The sequence below is a fragment of the Squalius cephalus genome (genome assembly GCF_949319135.1).
Source record: "Squalius cephalus genome assembly, chromosome: 19".
Taxonomy (NCBI): domain Eukaryota; kingdom Metazoa; phylum Chordata; class Actinopteri; order Cypriniformes; family Leuciscidae; genus Squalius; species Squalius cephalus.
Window position 1 is genome coordinate 26711457 of NC_137140.1, and position 20897 is coordinate 26732353.

The following is a 20897-nucleotide window of genomic DNA, read 5'->3' on the forward strand; positions in this document are numbered from 1 at the left end:
TGTTTCTTGAGCACCAAATCCGCATATTAGAATGATTTCTGAAGGATCTTGAGTAATGAGGCTGAAAATTCAGTGTTGCCTTCACAGGAATAATTACATATTAAAATTGAACAATTATTTTGTATTTTGTAGATGCAGCATAAGAGACTTCTTTCAAAATCATTTAAAAATCTTACCAACCCCACAATATTATTATTGGCATTGTCTTGAAAGGTTTAAATATGATATAAATCAAGTTCTCTGTGGAGAAAATGAATGGGATTTGTACTTCTGAAAACATGCTGTTTTGCTCTATTGTGGTGTTTTTCAGTGAAGAGTGGAGTTAGGTGATTTGACGGTCAGTTTACGTGTTTACTTGCAATGAAAGATCGATGTATCCGCTAATTTCACTGCCCATTTAGAATTATTTGCTCCTACTATTGATGTATGAAGTGGCATAATCCCCTTCACATTACATCTGTTTCAAATCGATTGTGTTTCGCTGAGAAACACTGGATGAATGAAAAATGACCCCCTAACTACAGACTCTGTTTCTAAACATGAGAGCCCTTTTCAAATTAAAAAGCTATTATGTAGTTCCAGGGAAAGAGTGCGTGACATTTGTTCCACAGAATGTGTTTCATTGAAAAATACCTTGAGTTGTGCGATGTTTACCATACAATGGTGGTTTGTGGCGTTTGAAGATTCCTTGTAATTTGTTTGTTTCTGTTCCTATTTATGCTGGGTAACCCACTCTTATGAAAGGAAATGAAAACCACTTATGTTTTACAGGTTGAAGGAATGAGAAAAACTGCACTTTTAATATATACAGTATATTTGCATCCCACCACTTTTACTGTAATAAGAGTTTTAAGATTTTGAATCGGACCACTTTTGACCTTTTTGCGGAGGAAGCTGCAACCTTCTTTGCTTATACTGCAAATTTGTGCCACTTTATATAAACACACAATCATGAATATTCGGATGATTTGTAAGTGCTTAATTACTAATATCACTGCATTCATTTCGTCAATAAAGCCATAGGTATTTGAAATGCAAGTTATGGTCCAAGGACATAACCAAAAAAGGTAGTTTGTTTAGTAAAGCATCTTTAATTCTGTAAGACTTTACCATTGTGAATATATTATATCCATATGTACGCCCTAAAAATGAAGTGAAACAATTTTTTCCCAGATGAAAAGGGCAGCTTTTTTGCAAGCAACATCGTGAATGTGTCTGTTGCAATGTTTAAAAAAAAATTTGTTAATGTTTGTAGTGTTTTTTTCTACAAAACAAAAAGAAAGAAAAAATAGTATTTGCACAAAACGTTTGAAATATTTCCAAAAAAAAAAAAAATGTTGAAACTGGACTTTCTCCTGAAGGATTGTACAAATGTTTTATCTTCCTGGTTAATGTACAGTAATGTCAGCTGGTGCTCAAGATCCTGTGGGTAAAATGCACTGCTCTGACACGCCGGTGTGTTCGGGCCCTGCTCTTTCAGTATGCATTCAACACAACCCTGCAGCGTCCAGGCATTATATACCACATGCCACCTTACGTATTCCAGTTAAATCATTGAAACTGTTTGCAACTGGCATTCCAGTTGGGGTATTATTGTTAAATTATATAGTATATTTGTCTTGATACCTTTATACTGTGCACAATGCAAGCCAAAACAATTAAGAAGCATCATATCTGTATATTTTTGCATTATGCATTTATTGATCCAAATAATATATTTCAGTATTGTATTTTTGACGGTTGGTCCCATGTCATAGAAGTTTCTGTTGTAACTTGTTTGCTTTTTGTGATGCATCTTGAATATGACGCTGTGACAGATGTATTTAAGTCATAAAAAAATAAACATTCCAGTGTAAATATTTTATGATGTTTCTTTAATTGGTGACAGTAAGTTCTATTAGTTAATGTGTTAACTAATGTTAATAAATGGAACCATTTCACTTTATTTTAAAGTGTTACAGTGTAACAAGTACAACGTACTTACTGTAGAGTTAGGATTAAGGTTTGGTTTAGGGTTAGTTGCATGTAATTATAGTTATTATATATAAGTTACCCTTTAATTTTAGGCTAATTCAAGTAACTTTATTATTATTTTTTAATACATTTTTGAATGAAATTGTGATTGATTTCAGAATTGCAGACGATTCATTTTTGTTTTATTGTGTCAATATATAATTAGGAAATGTCGTACAGAGGTTGAATACAGATTTAATATTTATATATACATATTTATATATATTTTTAATTATTTTTATAACATTCATATTTTCAGGATTTTTTGTTATAGATTATTATTTATTTTTTATAAACTGATATGAAGCTTTGTTTAAAATGTTAACAATTTAAACAAACAGGCCAAATGCTTGCCAAAGGCAATGTTATCTTATCTTATAAGAAATGTTATCTTACAGATGCTGAATACAGATTTAAATATATATATCTATTTTATAAATATTTTTAAAACTTTGATTTTGTATAATTTTATTAATTTCATTCATATTTTCATTATTTTTTGTTATAGATATTTCATTATATATATATATATATATATATATATATATATATATATATATATATATATATATATATATTGATATAAAGCTTTGTTTGCAATGTTAATTTCAACAACCAGGCCAATTGACAGAGACAGACCGAGTGTGTATGTTTGTATTTAAAACTGAACTGACCGCATGTTAGCTGCAGTGAAACCGTAACTTTCAAATCGACCGTTCAAATTGCTCTCTTGTTAGATCATCAAAGGTCTTCACAGGGAACTAAACAAAAACAAATGACATTTTTATCTAGCTGGGTCATGAAAGAATCAGGAATATTTTGACCTCGAGCTGGGAGGCCCTCTGATCCGTCATTAAGATTAAGTGAACTTCAGAGTCGGACCAGACATTGATGGTCATGGAGGCGCGACTGGCCTTTGCCCAGATATTTCACGAAAATCAAAGGACAAATATGCCTCTAGATGATTCGAAACACGTGGATCTCGCAGTCAGTTAACGGAAAGAAATAAGAATGCGTGTGTATGATGGAAACTAATAGTGCTATCAAGGAGATGATCTGATGATTAAGTCCGGAATGACGCAATGTTCTCAATTCACAGCTAAAATTGACAACCTGTTTGAATATGGCCTCTAATCCACTGTGCTATTTGTCCCAACACACACTTCCATGGTAACCACTGGAACACAGTTAAACAGTCATTGGTACAAATTACAAGATAGAATGAAGGAATCCACCAAAGTATAACAGCATACATCAACTGAGCTGCAGTTCACAGGTTAAGACACTTATTATGAGTGACATTTAATACTAAACAGTATGGTGTCTGTTCGTCACAAATGCATTAATCAGTTTTATGTTCATATAGAGAACTCTGGAAAACAGCATAGCTCTTTATTTGGCTCTGAGAAATGTCTTTGTTCAGCGAGAGACTGCGCTGGTCCTGTAATTCTAGCCGGAGGATAGGCCATTTTTTTCAAGGGCCACGGATTCCTTCGTCACTACAGTTGGTTGGCAAGCTTATCTCAAAAACATAATTTCAGCCTACTTCCTTTCTTTTAAATAAGAACTCGCATTCTACTGGCGCCGGACACTCGCTGACACAGGAGCAATCCAGAAAATTGCTCTAAGGTCAATTTAAATGTTAAAGAGAAGCACAGGAATATCATAGGAGATGGGGAACTCTTCTGGGATATCTGAATGCAACCTTGTCATTCGAAGAGAAGCCAAAAGAGCCGGCGGACAGTGGCACCCATTGATTTGATTTTAGGAAGCATTTCAGAGCAGCTGATAGGCTATCAACTGACAAGGAATTTAACCGAAGAGCAATGCATACATTCACTTTTTATAAAACACATGATGAACAATTCAATAAACTTTTGTCTGCATCAATTACAAAAATGACTTGAATGCATGTGTCGTAACATTTTTCATTTCGAAGTTAAAGGTGATTTTGACATTTTTGGTGGGCCTTAAAGTAAAAAATGTCAAGGTGTTGTAACTGAAGTTGAAAAAGCTGAAATTCTTCCACCCGAGAGAAATACAAAGTTATGTCTTGAAACTCTAGATGGCGCAAGCTGGTCTTTAACTCAATCTGCTTGCAATCACATCATCTCTATAGGTCACAGCTGATTGGTTCCTGCTGTATCAGTAGCCAATGAGCTCACTGCTCAGAATTCAAATACTGGTCAGCATTTTGTCTAGCAGTTGCAGCGCGCTTTCAGAAACCCTCCACCTTCCCCAGCTCCACCTGTATAGATCTGCTACGCTATATTGTACAGCAGCAGCATGTCTTACATGCTCACAGCAGCGTGTTGTGTATGTATTGGCACGGCAGTAGCAAATCCTGTACAATAACCAACAGCAGCAGCAGATCTACTCCGCCAAAACCAAACATATCAACATTCTCATATCCATTAGAGAGTTGTCATGACAGAAATATATTTTTAATCTTATAAATAAAGCACTGAAGCAGTTTGTTTTAAATTATACAAAAATAAATGACAAACTTCATGAAAAGACACATTTTGTTCCGGTCAAATGGGATAATCTTCCCAATATTCGTGACTTTTATATTAATTTTTTTTAAAGACTCTCCAAGGTGCTAGAAAAGTATTTTAATGCATTTTACTTGATGATTACTTGACAATTTTAAATCGAAATATTTGAAGAAAGTTTTCCAAAATGTATAAAAGCAACAATGACTACAAAGATAACATTTAGAAGGGCTTGTGTTTTAAAGTAGATTAAAAGTGAAAAAAATCTTACTTTGTTAGTCATTGACTAATATCTAAAAGGTTTATGTAAGATATAGTTTAATATAGTTATTATATTATATATTATTAGTAGTAATATTATTAGTAGGCTATATGATTATTGATGAATTTCACACAGATCCTAAAGATTCGTTCCTACGTCTTCGCCGCTGTCATTCATCTTTTGACATGTCACGCATGTGCGCGCGGACCGGCAGAGGGCGACCAACGATAGACAGCCCTCCGGACCCCCTTATACCCCACCCACCCCCTTACCCCACTCCCGGTCCATCCCACCCCCCTCCCCTCCCTAAATAGAAGGAGGTGTCGTGGAGCTCTGGCAACAGACCCACAATTGAGAATGGGTCTTTGGGTTCTATCGCGACCCGTGACAATAAATCAGACGAGCCAGGTGATTCTCAATTCGGCGCACATCACCAGAAACCATGCGGATCCTCCTCAGACACCAGGACTCCGGATTCAGACGCAAGGAGCCCGCGAGCTCAAAGAGGAGACCGGCTCCGGCTTAAAACGCCTGATGCTGTCATGAGCCCTTCTGCTGATGTGAACCTGTGCGTAAAAGCGGAACGAGACGCGCGGCATGACCTCAAAGTAGATACTGACACAGCGCTCTTGGATCTACGATCACATTTACGCACGAAGTGGCATCGAGGATAGTGCCGTTTGAACTGAATGAACACTTTCTAGGGAGATCGCTCGTGGATAGCCACCGCGCGCGCTGGAGACTGCGCGCTCACAGCTCGCCAAAAACTCAAGCGAACACTCAAACGCGCGGATTAATCGAGCATCCGACACCCACAGCCGAAAATGGATAACGTGTCGTGTTTTCTGGCTACATACTTTCTCATTTTCTCCCTCGGATTTAGGATAGAAGAAGGGATGTGCCAACATTACTACCTCCTCCGTCCCATTCCCAGTGACAGTCTACCTATAGTGGAACTCAAGGAGGACCCGGATCCCATACTGGACCCTAAGGAGCAGGATCTGAACGAGACCGAACTCAAAGCCATACTAGGCAGTAAATTCGATCAGAACTTCATGTCCATCAGCCAGCCAGAGGACAAATACGCAGGACAGGACGACCTGAACGAGTCGGAGCTCATGAAACAGCGTCCCACCGGCACCATGCCTAAAGATATCAAAGCCATGGAGTTTGAGATCCAGCATGGGAAAAAACACAAGCCCAGTAAGAAACTCAGAAGAAGGCTTCAGCTGTGGCTGTGGACTTATGCCTTCTGTCCGGTTGTGCACACATGGCAGGACCTGGGGAACCGATTCTGGCCCCGCTATGTGAAGGTGGGCAGCTGCTACAATAAAAGGTCTTGTTCGGTTCCAGAAGGGATGGTTTGCAAGCCTGCCAAATCCAGCCATTTTACGGTTTTGCGATGGAGGTGCCTGCAGAGGAAGGGTGGGCTCAAATGTGCCTGGATACCAGTTCAGTACCCCATTATATCAGAGTGCAAATGCTCCTGCCCGAACTGAAATAAGCTCCGTGCTCCTTCTCACATGCACTGTCCAGTGTAGGAATGTATATTTGATGTATATGTGCTGCCATTTTAGGTTACACTTTACATTAGTGTTCATGTTACTGTGTAATTTCATACAGAAGTACTGAGTGATGCTGATGAAACTTTAACATGTGATTCATTTGTGGAGCTGCTTGGTATTATAGTCATTATAGTTAATAATTATAGTAATATGTCTAACATGGACACTGTAATGTAAAGTGGTGCCTGATTCATTTGTAAAAAAAAAAAAAAAAAAAAAGGGTCAGTATTTGCCTATAATATCCAGTGTCTACTGTAACTTTGGTTGTAATGTAACTTTATACATATTTATGTCAAAGAACATTTCGCATTCAAAGTGCGTTTATTGAAGGAATTCCAAGCTTTTTCCATTATTCGGAAAAAAAAATAATACTTTATACACCTCAAACAGGAGAATATAGATTACAGTCTCGGTGTGCTGTAAATATAAGGGGGATGGAAAATAACTGCTCGTGTAAATAAAAGAAACTATTTATTCTTTATGTCCATGTAGTCAAAATGCATTTAAAATAAAACCACTAAAAATGCTTATGAACTGTTTTTTGCTTATTTCACTTACTGTACACATATGGTCTGCTTAACATGCACTGCATGTAGTAAAACTCACCAGTTGCTATTTATAAAGCCCTCCACGCTGATGTGACACTAATTGAAGTGATATTATTTTAATTTGACTTATAAAGTCAAGGCTGGATCGTAATGGACAATTGGTGATTCGTATTCCTCGTGGGGAGTGGATCAGTTACTTTGTTTTTTTTTTTCCTCCGAGACGCCATTCCGTCCTCAGACAGTCTGAAGGGTCTTTGTAAAAGGATTAAAAGTTAAAGACCTTCATTTTCAGATTCTTTCATTTAATCTGTGTGGCGCCTGAAACACATGCTGGATGGATGATCACATGTAAAAACATTCTCTGCTCTGTCTGCTGCCTTAAGTCTATTGGCATGAAAAGAACAACTTGACCTCGCAAAGGAATGAAGATATTGAAGTTCCACTCTGTATCGATTAAGTTTGACAAACGCCACATCGATGGCATTGATAATATTCACCGACTGTTTCACTTTATAATAGCATTTACACTGAAGCATTTCATTCTGCTTAGAGTAAAACTCATCATTTTAGAAGAGTCAATAGCAAACACAACAGGGATCAAAGTAATGCATGCATAAGCTACCACGTAACAGTAAATACACAGCTTTAAAACCAAAATGAAAGTTGCTCTCGTGCCAAAAGAGTGAATCCTGCTTTTGTTACATAGATTTTGACTTAATCCACCAGTACATTGTCCAGCATCACTTGGTTTTGCACAGTAAGGAGGGTTTACGTGAAGGAACATGACGTCTCTCTCAGTTTAATACACAATAATAAAAACAGTGCCTGTTCCTCCAGCTTTCCAATAAGCTCAGGAAGATTATGGACCCGTCACTCCACTCTACTTAACCAAGAAATGCTGTGTGTGCTGATGTCTTTCTTTCTTTCTTTCTTTCTTTCTTTCTTTCTTTCTTTCTTTCTTTCTTTCTTTCTTTCTTTCTTTCTTTCTTTCTTTCTACATAATGCATATTTTCATACAGTGATAACTGTGATTTTCAACACTGGCTTAATGAACACTCATGGATGCTCTGAATTATCCCATTTCATCGCTCTCAGGTCATCATGATATGACTGGAAACTTCATCTCGCACAGTAACATGCCACCCAAGTTCTGGAGTCCATCCAGTATCACTAACAATCAGGTGTGAGGAACAGTTGCCCCCTTACACGCTGCACCCTTCCCGCGATGAAAACCAGTCTGGCCACCCAGGCGCTCTCTCTAACCATGACAGAGCGGGAAAAACCACCAGTCATTAAATGTTCAGATTTTTTTTTTTTTTTTCACAGACACTCCCTTAAAGGGAAGCCTCTCATTGGTCTAAAGCTTGTGCGTGTTTCCTGGCGACTGGCGACTGGCGAGCAGAGGATGGATGGAGCCCAAACCAAAGGAACATGGGGACGTGAGTAGGTTTGTGGGCATTACCAATGGGCTGGAAACTCCTTACTGAAAGAGCTCCAATAGCACTCACAAATATATGACTGACAGATATTTACATAATGATTCAATGATTCAAAGTTTAAAGTTCATACAATCCCCATTCTTTAGCAGTGTTTTGGCTAAATGTGAAATTGTAGAATATGACACAAGGCCATGATTAAATTTTTTTGTGTGTGTGTGTGTGTAATATTCTACATTGTGTGTGTGTGTGTGTGTGTGTGTGTGTGTGTGTGTGTGTGTGTATATATATATATATATATATATATATATATATAATTATGATAAAACCTGAATAACAAACATGTTTTATAAAAATATTAAGAGAATAACAGGAAACATGTTTGATATTCCCACACACATACGTATATGTGAGTAAATATATAATTTAAATATATGTATATATATATATATACATGTATGTATGTATAAATCTTCCATTGAAGCACATCTGATAATCTTTGGAATATTCCCAAATCATGCTTTGCTATATGCGTATAAAATATGGAATTTGAAACGTTTTTGGTGTTACTGAGTCTCAGACATATGGACCCCACCATTTCATATATACATTTATGTTTTTATTTTTGCGGCCTATGCTGTGGAGTTCCATAAGCTTTTTTGTTTGTTTTCACTATTAGACACATTTCCTTTTCTACTTTCAAAGCTGGACCAAATGAGCCTCTAAAAAACCCTGAATCAGCCTCCAACTGTGAGAGCATACAGTATATATAACTGAAGAATTGAGAAACGATGTTGTTTTCAACATTGCCATTAAATTGTGTCAATTTACAGCCTCGACTTGTCAACATTTCTCATATTTTATGAGAGTGTGACATTCAAAAACAACATGTGGTAAAACTCTTTATTATAGCTTAGATTTACAGTTATGCAAATGATGTCAGGAAGAGACATGCATCAACATAACCCCGAGGCTGGTGTCTGTCAATGCTCTGCTACAAGAAAATGGCCTTTTTTTTTCTTTTTTTTACATTTGAGGTTTTAAAACCTCAATAGCTTTACACAACAATAATAAAATTCAGGTATTTGTTGTTCACATTCTGTGTGTCTTGCACTTCAGTAAAATGCTGTTGTTAGACACCTTTGAAACGGCCAGATGCTATCAGGGTATCTCAATGATGATATCACTGAGAAAAAGGTCAGCGTGATCTCAAGTTCATACCAGAGATCATAGCGGTGGGGTCAGGGAGATGATTGCATGTCAGATGTTGGAAGATCAGAGCTATATTTGCAGACGTGCAGATTCAAACTGACTTTGAAGTGGAAGAGAGTCGGTACCAGATATGATTAAAGAACGTCTGCTCATTAATGAGAGGGGAACATCAATGCGCATTCACCTGGACCGCAAATTGACCAAATCCAACAAGATTAAAATGCATGCAGTTGGAAGTTCACAATCATTTGAATGTTTTTTATTATTTCTATTGATATATAATATCACTTCTTTGAATCTGAAAGCTCACCTTGTGCATTTTAATTCAAGGTTGACAGACAGAAGTGCATTAAAGCCTTTCAGCCTTCAGTTTGAGCTCAGGATCTCCTCTCCCCCTCCAAAAACACCACACAAATATGAGGGATGGCAAATACTTGACTCATCTGAGGTTTAATCAAACCGCAGCTTCATCTCCCTTTTGTTCCTCCTTGCTTTTTTCCTTAAGAAATTGGCAGCATAGCCCTATAATTTCCCCCCAATCGCCAGGCCAATGTGGGCTCGGTGCCATCGTTCCACCCATTGCTGTCTAGATTGTAAAGAACGGGCTCGTTCCCGTAGCACAGGCAGGATCTCTTCTTCTGCATTCATAACCCTTAGAACAAACATTTTAATCCTGTACTGAAAGACAAATCTCTGTGTATACGCAGTTGCCACCCGTATGCTTCATTCTCAATATTTTCAGGTCTAGATCAGGTTCCTCCATTCGAAATTTCACAGTGCTGTTGTCATGCCCGGCTGACGCTGCAACAGATATTTAGAGGAGATTAGATTAATGTATGGAGGTTTATTTCGTAATGAGGTGGAACAGATCACATTCAGTCCGTGTGGAAACAGTATTTTGTTTGTGTTCAAGCTAATTAACATCATGGAAGCTCATCAAGAGCTCAACAACTAAGCCACCGGGGAAATCTGTGGCAAACAGAACGACCAAGGCCCAAAATCTCAACCTTCCCTGCCCAGAACAATTACTCAGATCATTTAGGAGTTGGATTGAGAGGTGTTTTGGATGGCGGCACTGACACGAGCCGAAGCAGGAACTACTTGTTCTGCATTGATCCTCTACGTAAAAGCGGAATCCGTCACGTATCGGCCTGTGGCTGTTTGAAGGAGGCTGGACTAGTGTTGAAAGTATTGGCAAAGCGGATCTATAATAAATGCACCCAGCAGACTGTGGCGCCACTCTTGCGTGTGCCTCTGCATATGAGCATTGCTCTCTGTGTATGTGTGTGTGTGTTGAGTGAGTTTGTGAGACAGCCTGTGAGTGCATGTATTTGAGTCTGTATATGTAATGGAATCAAAGTTTATAATTCCTCTTGAATGATAGTCCCACTATTTATTTCCAAATGCAGGCTTAGGACTTAAAAGTTATGGATCACAGCCTTTCTTAATATGAGGAGCGGTGTAACAGAAGATGTGAATAGTCGTAAAGAATACTGGCATTAAATGTCTGTGCTGCGTTTTCCAAAGTAAACGAGTGGTGTTTTTGATGGATCGAGGCGGCAGGAGATTTGCTAATCCTGTTTTCTAAATTAATTCAACTTTTATTCTTTTTCTTGTGTTTCACCGCCAAACAAAACAAACATGTAGCAATGGTTTAGCTAGGCTATCTATTTTTTTATTTAGAATCTGTCAGTCTGAACTATCACGACACGAAGGCCTGACTCTTATTAAGTGAACGTACTGACTTCATCCACTAATGTATTAAAATATTAGTATTAAGTTAAGGCATGTAGAAGAACTGCACTTGCTTGTGGCTTTCATGTCACATTTTGAACAAAATTTCATCAAACTATATCAAACCTGTTTTAGCAACATTCATTTTCTTCTAAAACTATATCTAATCCACAAAAACACATCAGAATCGCGTAGATCACTGCCATTGTACCATAAGGCATGAAGACATTTCCAGCATCCTCTGTATGTATGCCAAGCACGATGCGCCCCCTAGTGGTCCATATAAGAACACGGATTCATTAAATAAATCCATGGACAGGTAGGCTATCAAGTTGGTCTGAATCGCAAGATTACATTATAAAATTAGAACAAGTATTTTACTGAGAGGCCATCAGCACCCTCCACATCCACAAATATGTGATTATTAAATGTATGTTGTTAACAAAAACATGTAGCCTAATTTATTGACACTCCCTTTCGAAAAAGAGCGATTTATTCCATCTGGAACACTGAATTAGGCAGAGACTAATCATATTTAGCCTACCACGTATTGCTGTTAATAATTTATTTGACAAGATTCAAACTGATAAACGTAGCTAAGCCGAAAAAGAAAACTGACAATAAAAGAACGAAAAAAAAAAAAAAAAAAAAAAAAAAAATGCCGCCAAAACCGGCACTTATGTATGAGGAAGCAATGACGCAGGAAAGCCAGATTGACTAAAGACGTTCAGTTTACTCACGTGGACAAACAGTAAAAAGAACATAGAAAGAATGTAGATAGCTACTTATCCTGGGATTTTAGGAACTGTGATTGCTGTTTTTGACTGTTCTCCTTCCTAACCAGGTAAGACAGTAAAACAACTTTTCATGGTTAGTTTCATGTTCCAATTCCTTATAAGTTTGTATTTGTACATTATGTTAACTTTTATGCCTTGTTGGCCAAGTGAAGTGGTCATAGGCCGTTGAACATGTGGCCTAACCACTGATCTATATAGATCAGTGGGCCTAACCCATATGAAATCAAAATGGAGAATCTTTTTTTATATATATATTTTATGGAATATTGCTGTGTTTATTTTAAATGATTTATCCTGGTAACATTTAATCAAAATAACTTACACAAAAATTTTAACCAACCTCTCTGATGACCTTTTTTTTTTTTGGCGCGAGGTTAGTACAACGGCTGCATCTGAAATCGCATAGGCCTACTTCCGTAGTAGGCGAAAAACAGTAGCCTATGTGACGAAAGAAGTATGTCCGAATTCACAGTATCCTACTCATAAAAGAGTAGGCAAAAAGTACCCGGATGACCTACTTCTTCCGGCGAGATTCCGAAGTGCTCATAGCATAATTTAGCTATCACCATGAGGCCACGGGAGAGGTTATATAATGGCAGTGAAGCGACGCAACTGTCTGACGTGCGTGATTTTTCCCCACAAACTAGTTCAGCAGAAATCCCACCCTGCAGATAATTTCATTGATTAAGGTTACAGTGACAGGTAGGTGTAGGGATCAGTGTTTGGTGTAGGCAATTAGTACAGGGATTGACATGACCAATTAAGTCTTTAGAATCAGCTGTGGGATTTCCACTGAACTGGTTTGGGGGGAAAAAAATCACACTGGTAGGTCATGTAATAATGACAACATGGCGAATGTAGAGGGCCTATGTCCATATTACATTCATACTACACACATTCATACTATATAGAACATACTTTTTAGCGGTTGTGAAGTAGCCTAATTAGGCTACTTATTCAAAATAAGTACCTACTCAAGAGAGAATGCGATTTCAGACGCAGCCAACCTGTCACTCACATGAGATCACAGCAACAGCAAACCACAACGATCCAATCAATTCATGATGGACAAAATCAAATACTGTCTTTTTTTACACTCAGATATAGAACGCAATAGGGAAGAAAAAATGATGACAACTTCTGTTTCATGCCGACTCTGTGCTTTAGATCAGTGGTTCTCAACTCCAGTCCTCGGGACCCGCTGCTGTGCACATTTTGTATGTCTCCCTTATTTAACACGCCTGAATCAGATCATCAGCTCGTTAAGAGAGACTCCATGAACTGAACTGAGTGTGTCAGATAAGAGAGACATACAAAATGTGCAGAGCAACGGGTCCCGAGGACTGGAGTTGAGAACCACTGCTTTAGATATTCACACTCAGAGAGGTTTGGCTCCATTTATGACTCATTATACTCTAATTCGATTGTTATACGTGAGAATCCATAATCAGATTTTGATTAAACCTTCTTACAATTGTAATAATGTCTCACAGAAAGACGTCATTTGTTTTTACATCGCAAAAAGCATCTTGCGTATTAGTGCCATATTGCACACCTCACTGCTCACACAAATACATAAAACCAAACCATAGCTGACACAGACGAATGGCAGCTTTTGTGTTGGGCCGCTTTGTGAAAACGATTCTGAAGCGTCTATCCATCAAAGCACGAATGACAGATTTATGGCTTTACTGTTGAGACCATTTCCCTCTTTACATAGATATTACCTCCTAAATCTTGCAGCTACATTCGAGTTATTCAACCTGGCAAGCATGAAAGCATGAGGCAAGCATTGGAGGAGAGACCTGCACCCACATGCTGGCACGGGGAGAAGTTATCATGGATTAACGCCTTGTTTCAGCTCAAAGGAATGCCTCATCAGGACTGCCTGGGCGGGATTGTAGGAGCAGGCGAGTGAGGATATGGAGGTGTTGAGTCAGTGTTTCCATGGCGGCGCAGGAGAAGAAAGCACGGCGCGCTCTCTGTGCAGTGACACCTCATTGACAGGTATGTCAGAGAGGTGTGCTGGTGTCCGGAGCCAGGCGGGCCGTACCACAGAGCTTGTCAGAGTAAATCTGTCGTCGCAAACCCCTACGAGGTATCACCAGAGTGCGAGGCGACACGGTTCTTGTCCGCCCCCGCGAGACAAGGCCGCGGGAAGACATGGCGTTTGACCAAGACCACCAGTGCATCTTGGCCGGTCCTTGTGAAATAGTTTAAATGGTTTCAAACCTCATCCACTGGGACCTGCGGAGCGCTTTTATTACCCGCCACAATAAAAAGGCTCTATATTTGAATTTCAATTTTATGACTGTTCGAATTAATATAAGACGACTATTTTTGGTAGCCTATATTCTGCCCGTTGAGAGGAATAAAGGCGGTGCTCAAAAAACCAATACTCTATGAACCTGAAACAGCCCTGGAGAAAATAGTCCAAATGATCCTCTTGATACCGCTCTGCATTCCCCTCAGCTGAAGCACGTTTGTTAAGCCTCAGATGTAAACATGCTTGTTTCCCGGCTCAGCCGTTCTTCTCAGCGCTTAACATCGCCGATGTGTGCGTAGTCGGAGGGAGAAAGAGAAAATCCACTCAGAAGAATGTGGCTGTTTGACATGTGTTCTCACAGCTAATAATGGATGAGAGCAGAGAATATTAGAGTGGCCCGGTTAGGAGCTGACATGTTGTGATAGAATAAAAGTGCTATGTAGGGCTTCAGAGGGAAATTCCCAAGTGTTTACACTATGAGCGGCCAAAACGACAGTCATAACAAGGTCTCAACGGGAAGCATAGCAGGCAACACTAGCCTCCTATTTGTTGTAACTGACAGATCCAAAACTGGGTGACGTTTAAAAGGATGCACTGCATGTCTATATTGACAGAATGGAATATTACAGGTTCAATATGAGCTCAATCGAGGGCATTTTTGACAATATTAATTACCATAAAAAATCATTTCTGCTTGTTTCTTTAAAAATGCAAATAATAAGATAATTGAGAAGCAGACATGGGTTGCTTGCTTTTCATTTTATTAAACATCTTGCATTAATTGTTCTATAATTTTTTACAAAAATGCCCCACTAACAAGGAGCAATACAATTGTTGCCGTATTTATTCATCTTAACGTTATGAAAATACAACTGTTCAATGTTAGTTTGTTAGCTCAGGTGCATTAAAATAATATTAACAGATACAACTTTTGATTTTAATAATATATTACTGATCTTGATTAATGTGGATTAATAAATTCATTAGAAGTTTTTTTCATTGTTCATGTTAATTAAAGTAGTTATCTAATGTTAACCAATGGAACATTATTGTAAAGTATTACCAAAACTGAGCTGTAAAGTTCTCATCATTTTTATGGACGTTTTAGCGTTTCGTTGTAAAATTGCGTTTTATAGAGAAAAGGTTATTGATAAAACCATTTATGTGATTTTTGCTCTCTCACTAAAATTATGTTAACATGCATATTGTTTAAGCCTTGGTGCTATACTTTTAAAATATATTTGAAAGCTTATGAATTGGCCCCATTTCTTTTCCATTGCAAACTCAAAACAACATTATGCCACAAGTGCTGTCAGTTGAGTTTAACTTGTAATATGCTTCAAATTAATTTGTCCACTGTGAGGCATCTCACTGACTGAAGTGCACTAAACGTCTGCACTCAAGACCATGTTGCTTTAAAAAAAGTCCTGAATCCAAGAGCATAAAGGATGATCTCTGCAGACAGAGTGTGTGTCCTGCAACAGTAGTAGAGCGATAGACAAGAGACGAAGAGACAGAGAAATGTTATTGCACTGGAAGATGGATGGGAGTCTGGCGCGCGTGCCAGGGGGAGACTCCACATTTCCAGACTGGCTCTGTTCTGGCGGGTGACTGAGTGTGTGTACGTGTGTGTGTGTGTATGTGTGAGTGTGTTTGGAGGGGGCTACACTGCAGCACACTGTTCAAACTGTTTATGCATACCAGCCTGCTCTGAGTGCCTCTTTGTCATGAGCTGTTTACTTAAACTTATTTTGGGAAAATTCCACATGACTGGTCGGGATTTCACCATAAATCATTGAATCTGCAGCTTTGTGTAATGATAACTTCTGTCAGTCATTTAGTCCTCATAAGCTCCTTTTCTGCTTTGTGTTTTTCCATAGGACCGACCGGCATTGTACAGCCTATTGTGAGTGGTTAAAGGTAAATGCGTGTGTGTGTGTGCATGCAAGAGTATTGGAAGACTTTAAAGTCTCAGGAATTGAGTGAATAGTATGTGATTGTCATCATTAACAATATTTATTTGGAGGCATTTTGTTCACATACAGTACAGTCACAATTGTTCTAAGTTTAACAAAACTCACCATACTCCACTAGATGGCCTCAGTATATACTGTATAAAATATGCTGCATAAGGCAGTGGAGAATCTGAGACCACCAGTCAACATTTCTAATTGAATACAACATTTTTAATTACAAATTCTATCCGCATAACAATATGAATGAAGGACTGAAAAATGTACATGCATTTCTGATACAATATCTTATTGTATGTTCCCATTTTCTTTTAATGACACCTGCACTCAAGTTGCCTTTGACATGAATTCTTAAATATTTTTTATACATTTTTATAAATATTTCTATATTATTTAAAAATTTCACAAAGTTCTACTTCCGTGCTTAAATAAAAAGAAATCCATAGCTGTTTAATGTGGTCTCAGACTTTTGGACCTCGCTGTAATATTAAAAGACAAACAAGCAATTCAAGAATAAGTCTTTGTCCTTCTTAGAATGAAGTTTGCTTGGAGTCAGTTTTTTCCTGGTAGACATCATCTATGTCTTTTGCTCTGTTGCAGAGTGAAGGTAAAGTAAAACATTAGATTATCACAGAGAGGTAATGTGCTGAAAATAACAATGACTTAATGCCATACTCCATTTCTTACCTCCGATTCACTTTGTATCTTTTATATCCGTTGTAGGATATAACAATGACAAACACAAGCAATAAAAATCCAGCCACAGCAGCAAGACCAGTGAAGACGTTCGGAAGACTCGACTTGGAAGTATCTACATGAAAAAACAAAACAAAAAAATAATTTTATTTATGACCTGTAAGTTATGCAATCTGAGATAAGATGCTGATAGAGCTGGTCCATGTGTTAATAGTTTGTGGGGTCATATAGTGAAGGACAGGGTAAATCCTTACAGGTTTTTATCCATTTGCTGACGATTGCTGCGATTTACAGTATCAAGATACCTTATCAAGATACCAAACCTGATGACTATCATGATAAGTTGTCTTAAACTATCAAGATAGTTAAGGACATAACAGAGATTGTGTTTGACATTATATGCAGTTGATCATTTATATTGTCAATCATTTTCTAAGCATATTTTAAGGAATATCAAGTTTCTTTTCTGTAGTATGATTTTTTTACCTCTCAAAATAACCAAAATATTTCTTATCCTTGACCTTGAAGATACTAAATAAGTATGTGAATTTATATGATAAGATTTTTAAGATTTTTTTATCTTGTCACCTCCAGAATCACATGACTCTCCATTGGATATCAGCATATGTCGGGTGTTATCCAGTGACCCGTCATTGATTTCTGGTTTTATACCCAGTAAGTGGCACATTAGAGGGTAAACGTTGACGGTCTCAAATGGTCCAACCAACAAGTTTCTATGGAAATCTGGTCCCACTGCCCTGAAGAAAGGCTTCATGTCCATGACTTCATTGTCATAGCCATGTTCCCCATTATTGTCCTGGAATGGGTAGAACTGGAAGAGCATTCAGAACATAAGATCACATATAATGTAATGTTTTCCATCTATTATTGCTTATTGTGCCCATTATTGTTGTTTACTTCATGCTCACCCCATTGATGACATATCCTGGGTCTGCATAGAGAATGATGGGTAGGATACGAGGATGTTTGGCGTAATGCAGTCGAGCAGGCATGTCTTCTTTCTTATAAACGTGAAGGTTTGGATGACCTCCTTTCAATGCTTGATAAACCTTTTCAAGCATCCCTTCTTTGGGCAACAGCATCCCAGCAGGTCCATAATCCACCATGTGGAATTTCAGATCGCTCAAGGAGAATCCTGGGATGTCATTGAGTATTATCTGTTTTACTTGCTCTCCTTTGAACACAGTGCTCATTCCATGGTCAGCTGTGATGATAATATTAAGATGGTCACTGAGCTTGTGTTTCTCAGCAGTTTCCCGTATGAAGCCCACAGTTCGGTCCACTTTCTTGACTGCCTCACGTCGCTCAGGTGAATCAGGTCCATACTTGTGGCCGGTCGAATCTGGTTCGCCAAAATACAAAGTGACAAAGTCTAAGTCTTCATCTTTAAACCATTCTCTTATGACTTTATCCACATTCTCTCTCCATGCCGTCTCATTGGTGTAGTCATAAAACCTTGGTTCCACCTCCCTCACTTGGACTGTTTCATTACGGTACTTAGCAGCAGTGCCAGGGAAGTGTAAGGATCCTGTTTTAAGCCCCTAAGAAAGGATGCATTTACAAGTCAGTTTATATCTTATTTAATGCCACTGTAACTAAGTAATGTATTTTCTTGCTAAGTTTAAGATGTTATAATAAATTATTTAAAGTTAATATCATAAAGAACATTAGCATGTTGGAGGTCACTAAATTATTAACGTAATTTTTTTAACTTTGAGATTTACTGAAACTTTTGTCAAGTTGTAATAGTTTGAGAGTTGTATACCTGTCTTTGAGCTGTGATCCAAATGGGTAGACTGCCATTATCCCAGTAGTCATCCACAAACTGTGTCATGTAGTATTGTTTCTTCTCCTGTGTGGTTGTGTTGAACCAGTTGTTATGAATCACACCATGGTTTTCAATGTACCTTCCTGGGGAAAAATATGCATATTTTTGATATAACTGAGACTTCCCCAGAACTTTATATTTGAGTTCATGCATTTGGCAGACACGGATATCCAAAGAAACTAACATTTCGTTCAAGCTATATATGTTTTATTAGTTCATGCATTCTGTGGGAATCAAACCCATTGCCTTGGCATTGCTAGTATTATGCTTGTCTGTTTGAGCTATGTGTGAACAATCAAAATATGGTGACCCTAAAACTCCAAATGCATCCATTGTTCTTATTCTGTTTCTTAATTTCTAAAAATGATTTGGACTTTTACTTCACTACACTTAAAAATGTGTCAATTTAATTGCGTTATAACAAAATATCAAAGCAAGCGGCATACAAGCAATCCCCTCTTTTCTCAGAACTAACTTTTATTTTCTTAGGAATTTTTAGTGATCTTTATGAGAGTCAAAATAAATAAATTCCTGAAATTAATTTAAAAATAAAGCATATACACTATAGTTTAAATCTTGTGGTCTCTTGTGCTCTTATGCTCACCAAGGCTACATACAAAAATACAGTAAAATAGTAATATTGGGAAATATTTTTACAATTTAAAATAGCTTAGAAAATTATATTTTAATATATTTAAAAATGTTGTTCATTCCTGTGATGGCAACTCTGAATTTTCAGCATCATTACTCCATTTTTCATTGACACATGATCCTTCAGAAATCATTCTAATATGCTGATTTGGTGCTCAAGAAACATTTCTTATTATCAATGTTGAATGAAAAGAGTTGAGCTGCTTGATATTTTTGAGGAAACCAAGTTCAAAAGAACAACATTTACTTGAAATATTTTTTTTCGTAACAATGTAAAAGTCTTTATTGTCACTTTTGATCAAATTACCTTTGCAGAATAAAATTATTAATTTCTTTTTTTTAAAAAGTATATATATTACTGAGCCCAGTTTTAGGGACACTATATGTATCTATTTACTTTAAATTAGAAATGTTTTGTTATTGTATTTTTGTCCTTACCAGATAACAGGGTGAAGTGTGTAGGACTAGTGATGGTCAGGTAAGGTGGAGTGACATATGCGGCTTTGACTCCTTCTTCTGCCATTTTGTCCAGGTTTGGGGTGTCCACATCTCGGTCGTAGTCCCACCTGAACCCATCGAAGCTGATTAGCAGAAGTTTGTTTCTGCCTGTGGTGCAGCGATCTCTGGCTGGAGCAGAAAGAGACGCAGGGAATATCAGCAGCAAAACGCTCAGTGCTAATAACATGACAGGTATTCCAATACTCTGTTTTACACAGAAATGGTTTTGATGAAACAATCTTGCTTCTCTCTGGTTTGTCTGATGGTTGTTCCTGATCTAATAGCCCCAGCTTTTGACTGATCCTTTTGTTTGTGTTCTTTGCCATCCCTTTCTGCACACTAAAGTTCACATCACAGATGTTTATGAGATAAATTACATGCTTATGCTATCTTATGTTATCTTATCGAGTGGCTTATCAGGAGTTGTGAGACAAAAGCAGTTCTTTTCTATGTAACTAACCTTTCTATGATTTACAACTCGCTGCTTATATAAAATTAAATATTGTGTTCTATACTGTATCAAGGCTGCGTTGTGTGAAGGTAAAGATAAGTATCTAGCCAGTCATTTAAACCTGCATTGCTTAATTGAGTTATTTATCTACACTTGTGCAATTGTGTTGGGGAAAAAATCCCTGATGCATTTGGACTTTATCAGTCAGATAGTGCTTCAGACAGGTGAGCTACATATAAAAGCTGCGTACGGGCTGTTTCTTTGCAAAAAATTGCACATTTGGAAGAAGAGTACTGTGACCCTTGACTAATTTCTGCTCTTAACCAACTTTATAATCATCCCTGCTGAAATGACAAGCAAAACTTGATTTGTTTTCATCCCACCAGCCTTCTTAACTAGCAATTTCTTTGGCTAACCAGTTTTATCAGCTAGACCAGCTTGGACATTCGTG

General features: G+C 37.8%; 2 protein-coding genes across 2 annotated transcripts; one reads left to right on the forward strand and one right to left on the reverse strand.

Moving 5' to 3' along the window:
- Window positions 1–5126: 5126 nt before the first annotated feature.
- nog3 (noggin 3) lies at window positions 5127–6861 on the forward strand. Its single transcript, XM_079851496.1, has one exon. It carries the CDS (start codon window positions 5595–5597, stop codon window positions 6267–6269), a length of 675 nt encoding a protein of 224 aa, XP_079707622.1. The 5' UTR covers window positions 5127–5594; the 3' UTR covers window positions 6270–6861.
- A 9970-nt stretch (window positions 6862–16831) lies between these two features.
- LOC307146685 (ectonucleotide pyrophosphatase/phosphodiesterase family member 7-like) lies at window positions 16832–20187 on the reverse strand (the record flags this gene model as incomplete). The annotated part of the gene is made up of 6 exons (XM_079850895.1): window positions 19936–20187; window positions 18784–18929; window positions 17927–18559; window positions 17586–17829; window positions 16989–17112; window positions 16832–16892 (listed from the first exon to the last, which is right to left on the reverse strand). The coding sequence occupies exons 1-6, from the start codon at window positions 20180–20182 to the stop codon at window positions 16832–16834; spliced, it is 1455 nt and encodes a 484-aa protein (XP_079707021.1). The 5' UTR covers window positions 20183–20187.
- Between the last annotated feature and the right edge of the window lie 710 nt (window positions 20188–20897).

Coding starts and splice junctions, on each gene's coding strand:
- nog3 (XM_079851496.1), top strand. CDS start 5,595: ATGGATAACGTGTCGTGTTTTCTGGCTACATACTTTCTCATTTTCTCC.